This window comes from Agrilus planipennis, unplaced genomic scaffold, assembly GCF_000699045.2.
Source record: "Agrilus planipennis isolate EAB-ADULT unplaced genomic scaffold, Apla_2.0 scaffold178, whole genome shotgun sequence".
In the NCBI taxonomy this organism is placed as follows: Eukaryota; Metazoa; Arthropoda; class Insecta; order Coleoptera; family Buprestidae; genus Agrilus; species Agrilus planipennis.
Window position 1 is genome coordinate 565,547 of NW_020439320.1, and position 5,174 is coordinate 570,720.

Genomic DNA, 5,174 nt, shown 5'->3' on the forward strand with positions numbered 1-5,174 from the left:
GTATTTTTCAGGAAACGCCCTGCCTTTAAAAATAAAAAACTCATTTTTTTTTATTTATTTAAATTTTATATTGTTTTGCATTGCAAGTATATTAAAGCTTTTTTTCATACTAATTTACCCCATTCTTCTTTACTCTTTTTAAACAAAGGCAGCGGCGTTAACAAAATATAACTGAGTTTGTTAGTAATTATCATTTTTGAAAGTCAAAATTTACAATGGTTATGACATTACTCAAACAAAAAAAAATATAAAAAGGTGTAGAATAATTATGTTGTTAAATAAAAACTACATTCAGGCGTGAGTAAAGTTTTAAATTTTTATAAAATTGGAAGAATTTAGTAGGTTGTAAAACTTTTATACATAGATATATGACAATAGGGCATTCTCTATTTATATATTTTAAAATGTTTGGTTAGGATTGATAAATGTAATCCACCAATCAAAATGCATCAACAAAGTCGGTTAGCGTGGCTGTATTTTTGTAGCGTCGGTTTTCAAGCGTGTACGCGTTGGTTCATTGACTCATCCATGATTTTGTATTGTTTTAGTCGTTAAAACACGAAACGATTATCCTAACAAACTGCTGAAAGAAATACTGGAATTTGTTTGACTCACAGAAGTTTTAAAAGGTAGTTTTTTCTTTCTTGCTGGCATCCAGCCCATGCTCTTGCATAACGTATTTACAGTACAATTATTCTTGAAATTAACCAAAACACAAGCTTTTTTCTATTATATGATATTCTAAATACTGCAAAGCCAATTCATTAATTAAAAGTGGGTTTTAGGTGTTTTGAGAGTGTTTTTCATTTAATTAACATTGTTTTTATAGATGGTAAGTAAAAAGGAGAAGTCTTCTTCTGCTAAGACAGAAAAAAGTTTGAAAACTGAGAAGCCAAGTGCTCTTCCAATAAAAGTAATCTCGCAACCGACTGAGAATGTCAGTAAAACCAAAAAAAGGTCCAGTGCAAGTCCATCCCGAAAGAGCCCATCGAGAAAGAGCCCTTCTCGAAAAAGTCCTTCTCGAAAGAGTCCTTCACGTAGCCAGAAATCCCCTATTGATAGTCCAAAAAAAAGTCCTATTCTTAAAGTAACTGCTAGAAGAAGCATAGGTGATAGAAAAAGTCCAGCTCGTCCAACAAAATCGAGTCAAGGTGTGTTGTTGTTTACATTTCATTAAACACTGGATAACGATTCCGTTTTTTATAGGGTATAAGAAATTTATTGCAGATACTGACACTGATTCCGATACTGCTGAAATTTCTGCTAAGTTATCTGTTGAAAAACCAAAGGCTGCTGTACGGGGAAGGGCTAGAAATATTGACAATGAACATCAACCTGTAAAGGTAAATATTGATATATGATTGCTTTTCAGTTTTAATCCTAGGATATAAATGCAAAAAATTATAGAAAGTTCTATTAAGACTAAGCCAAACATATTTCCTTTATGTGTAAAACTTCTGTTTATATTTATTAATGTTGATGGTTTGACTACTACAAAATTTAATATTCCTGGCTAGAACCTCCCTGTATATCTACATGTATTATGTTTCTTGTATGCAGTTTTTAGTAGTGTACAATTACATGAAATGATGAAACATTTTAGTTATTTATTTTGTAGGGTATGATCGAGATTATTAGTGGTGCTGAAGTGGAATCAGAGGTTGGCCTTGTACGTCGTTCAGCACGTATATCTCAACAACGTGAAGTTGAAAGAATTGTTCATGTAAAACAGGATTTGTTTGCTCAAAAACTAGCTGAGTTCTCTGACGATGACGATATTAAAAATTTTAAATATTCAAATTCAGAGAAAATGCTTTCAATGTTCAATACACCTGATCGTTCAAGCACGTCTCTTGACCGCGTTAGCGAATCAAGAAAGTTCGAAAAGTCAACTAATGATTTGAAAAGATTTGACTTATTGGATAGATACGAATTTGGGGGTTCCATTGGAGCGCTGGCTCTAATGTGTTTTATTCCCGTTACGGTTTATGGTATCAATCTATCTTGCAATCGAAATAGTTGTTCATTTACGAAAATACCGGATTTAGAAAACTTAAAAAAAGTCTCATCTTATTTCGATTTAAGTGCTTGGACGGCTTTCTTTGTTTTTGCATTAGCTTTAATGATTTCCAGCGCTTTGCCTTTCGGCGGTAAAAAAGTCACCGGATTATTAAATAAAGAAGGCATATTGGAGTACAGAATGAATGGCTTATTTTCAGCCATTATTTTGTCCACATTAACTATTGCTTTGAGTATTTATGGTTTTCCGGTCGTTCAAATTGTCACAGAAAAATATTTCCAAATGATAACTGCTTCTTTGATATTTGGTATACTTTTGTCAGTAATTTTGTACCTTCGAAGTCGTCACGTATCGGTCAGCGCTCTAAATCCTCACGCTGTCACTAGAAGTCATATTTACAATTTTTGGATGGGGCGTGAACTTAATCCTCGTTTCTTTGGAGTTGTTGATGTCAAGATGTATCTTTACAGATTCGTCATAATTAGCTCGGTAAGTTTTTAATAAGATGTTTAGAAAAAATGAGAAATAACGTTAATTGATTGCGTGTCACACTTACTGTGAAACTTGAAGAATAATATCTTCTTGTTGAATAAAGAAACTACTTTGAGTTTAATTTCACAAAAATTATTTAAATTCATGACAGTTTCGATAGTAGTGTCATTATTCAAAAGAAGAATACAGTTGCAGTATGAACAGAGCTATATTCTTTTGAATATTGGCATAACTGCTGAAATAAATTTCTAAAGATTTTAAATAAATATTGTGGTATTAACTACAATTCATAATGATAAATTCAGGATACAAGAATTACTTATTTCTAAAATATCAAGACTTGAAAATAATTCCTTTTTCTTTTATATTATATGATACGGTTAAGTAATAGATTATAATCTGAAAATGATTTACAGCTGATTATAAATGGGATCTTTCTGTTCAAAAAAATGCTTCCACCAACACCAATATCTAGCGTGTCCGTTATGAAAAAAATCGCAATGTCTCCCACTGCTTCGGTACTTGCGTTGTTACAAGGTGTTTACCTCCTTGATGGTCTCCTGTTTGAGTCTTCATGGGTTACCAGCTTTGAAATTCAGTACGAAGGTGTTGGCTGGATGCTTGCTGTTGGTTATGTTATGTACCCCTTTATGTCAACGACGATACTCAAATATGTTACTGAACATAATATCGAACTGCCCTGGTTCCAATTAGTTGCTGCGATAATACTGTTCGTAATTGGTTACATTTTATTGCGAGGAAGCAATTCCCAAAAGGATTCCTTCAGAAAAAATCCATATGATCCTTCTTTATCACGTGAGTATCTTTAATGAGATTATTTATTTATTTAAACGGGGTATAGCCATTCTATACAAGGTAAATTATAAAAAATGTTTTCACATTCATTAATACAAAACAAATTGCATAACCATGTATATAAAGCTAATTAACTGACAGTATGGCAAAATCTCTTTAAATAATTCTATAGAAACATTCGAAACATTTTTTAAACAATAATCTAATTTATTTTAGTAGAAAATAATATAAAAGCAGATCATTAAAGATCTTGCTGTATTTATTTATTTCTATGTAGTGGGTTAGTCCTGGTCTGTATATACTTAATTGAAATCAAATTTTATTTTGTAGGCAAAAACACAATATCCTTCAATTTGTTATCTTAAAAAAGGTCGTAACAAAAAGTTAAAAGTTGTTAAGAATGAAAGAGAAATAGCCGAAACAAAAATTTATTCTATATAAGAACAAAGGCTTTCACGGCCGGAATCCATAGCAGAATGAAGGTTCGGGGTATAGGGCCGTGGTCTAAGTAGACCACTTAGCCCGAATCTTCATTGTACTATAGTTAAAGTTCTTTTTAAGAAAGAATTTTTAGGAAAAAATCTACAGAATTTGATGCACTAATTATATACATGTCTATACATATATAAACCATTGAGTTTTCGTGTAGTTCTAATTTTTTTCAGTGGTAAACAACGAATTTTTTAAAATAATTTCAGATTTGGAAACGATACCGACAACACAGGGCAAGAGACTCCTTGCATCAGGTTATTGGGGTTGGGTGCGTCACCCGAACTATCTTGGTGATATTCTTATTTTGATATCATTTACATTTTTCGTAAAATCTGTACCGCCCCTTCTCTTTTGTCTTTTGAACATTTTGTTCTTAATATCGCGAGCTAGAAGGGATGGACTACGCTGTAAGCAACGTTACGGCGCCGCATGGGATATCTATTGCCAAAGAGTCAAGTACATTTTCCTGCCTAAAATATACTAAGCAGTTTGAGTATTTATTTCTTGCTTCAGTTTTCGTTTCATTTACTTGATACATCATGCATGTAGTTATTGAAAATTTTATACAAATGAAGTACAAAATATACCTAAATAAGCTACCAATTACCTCTAAGAGATTACCTTTAGTAAAAGGTTCAAAGGTAAATATTCTATAATTTTGTGTATTTTATGTTTTTAATGCAATGAATGAGTTAAGAGTATTGCTTATGCAATGCTAAAAAATAAAGTTTCTGTAATTACGGGGATTATTTTCTTATGTATTTTTTTTTAATGTAACAGTTTATTTAATTTATTTTTTGAAGTGTAGCAATGTGTCAACTTTGTGTTAAACTATGGCGCGCGCAGAAAGTACACTACTTCCCGTGAGTGTTACGCGAGCGGTAAAGAGAGTTCAATTTATTCTCCACCTTAACATTCGTAGAAAAAAGCGAAGCAACCTGCCGGTACCAGGCAGCTTTATGTAGCTTACTTGTATGCTGTCGAGATACAGTCATGTATTAAATAATGCAACATTCTCTTTTATGTTATTTAACTAGTTTGGTATAAAGGAATGCAAAACTACTGTAACGGCATACACATTTTTTTAATTTTGGTCATTGAGATCTGGTCAACTGTCAGGAAAGGGTTTGAAGGAACAGTAAGAGCTCATAATAAATCGAAGCTAGTATGTATCTATCCATGAATTCGTTCTTATTATTCTTTAATTGTACAGGCCAATTTGACTTTGTTATATTTGTTTACAGCAAAGAAATAGGAATGAAATATCAGTGTATATCGATTAATACTGCATGTATTAATTTTTTTATTGTGTAATTGTTTATATATATTTATACCTTCGATATATACCTCTGAA

At 31.9% G+C, this 5,174-nt stretch overlaps 1 protein-coding gene across 2 annotated transcripts; it reads left to right on the forward strand.

Moving 5' to 3' along the window:
• The first annotated feature begins 178 nt into the window (after window positions 1-178).
• Window positions 179-4,566, forward strand: LOC108738396 (lamin-B receptor). 2 transcript variants are annotated; one of them, XM_025978536.1, is made up of 7 exons: window positions 179-297; window positions 549-629; window positions 830-1,151; window positions 1,207-1,343; window positions 1,619-2,509; window positions 2,929-3,328; window positions 4,027-4,566. In XM_025978536.1, the coding sequence occupies exons 3-7, from the start codon at window positions 830-832 to the stop codon at window positions 4,302-4,304; spliced, it is 2,028 nt and encodes a 675-aa protein (XP_025834321.1). In that variant the 5' UTR covers window positions 179-297; window positions 549-629; the 3' UTR covers window positions 4,305-4,566. The 2 variants fall into 2 exon arrangements, with proteins under 2 accessions (XP_025834321.1, XP_018327297.1); XM_018471795.2 differs by lacking the exon at window positions 179-297 and having other exon boundaries at window positions 433-629.
• Window positions 4,567-5,174: the final 608 nt, after the last annotated feature.

Excerpts from the sequence above, each read along its gene's own strand:
- LOC108738396 (XM_025978536.1), top strand. The coding sequence starts at position 830 with ATGGTAAGTAAAAAGGAGAAGTCTTCTTCTGCTAAGACAGAAAAAAGT. Across the intron at positions 1,344-1,618 it reads ATGAACATCAACCTGTAAAG|GGTATGATCGAGATTATTAG; the intron begins GTAAATATTGAT and ends TTTATTTTGTAG. Across the intron at positions 3,329-4,026 it reads ATATGATCCTTCTTTATCAC|ATTTGGAAACGATACCGACA; the intron begins GTGAGTATCTTT and ends AAATAATTTCAG.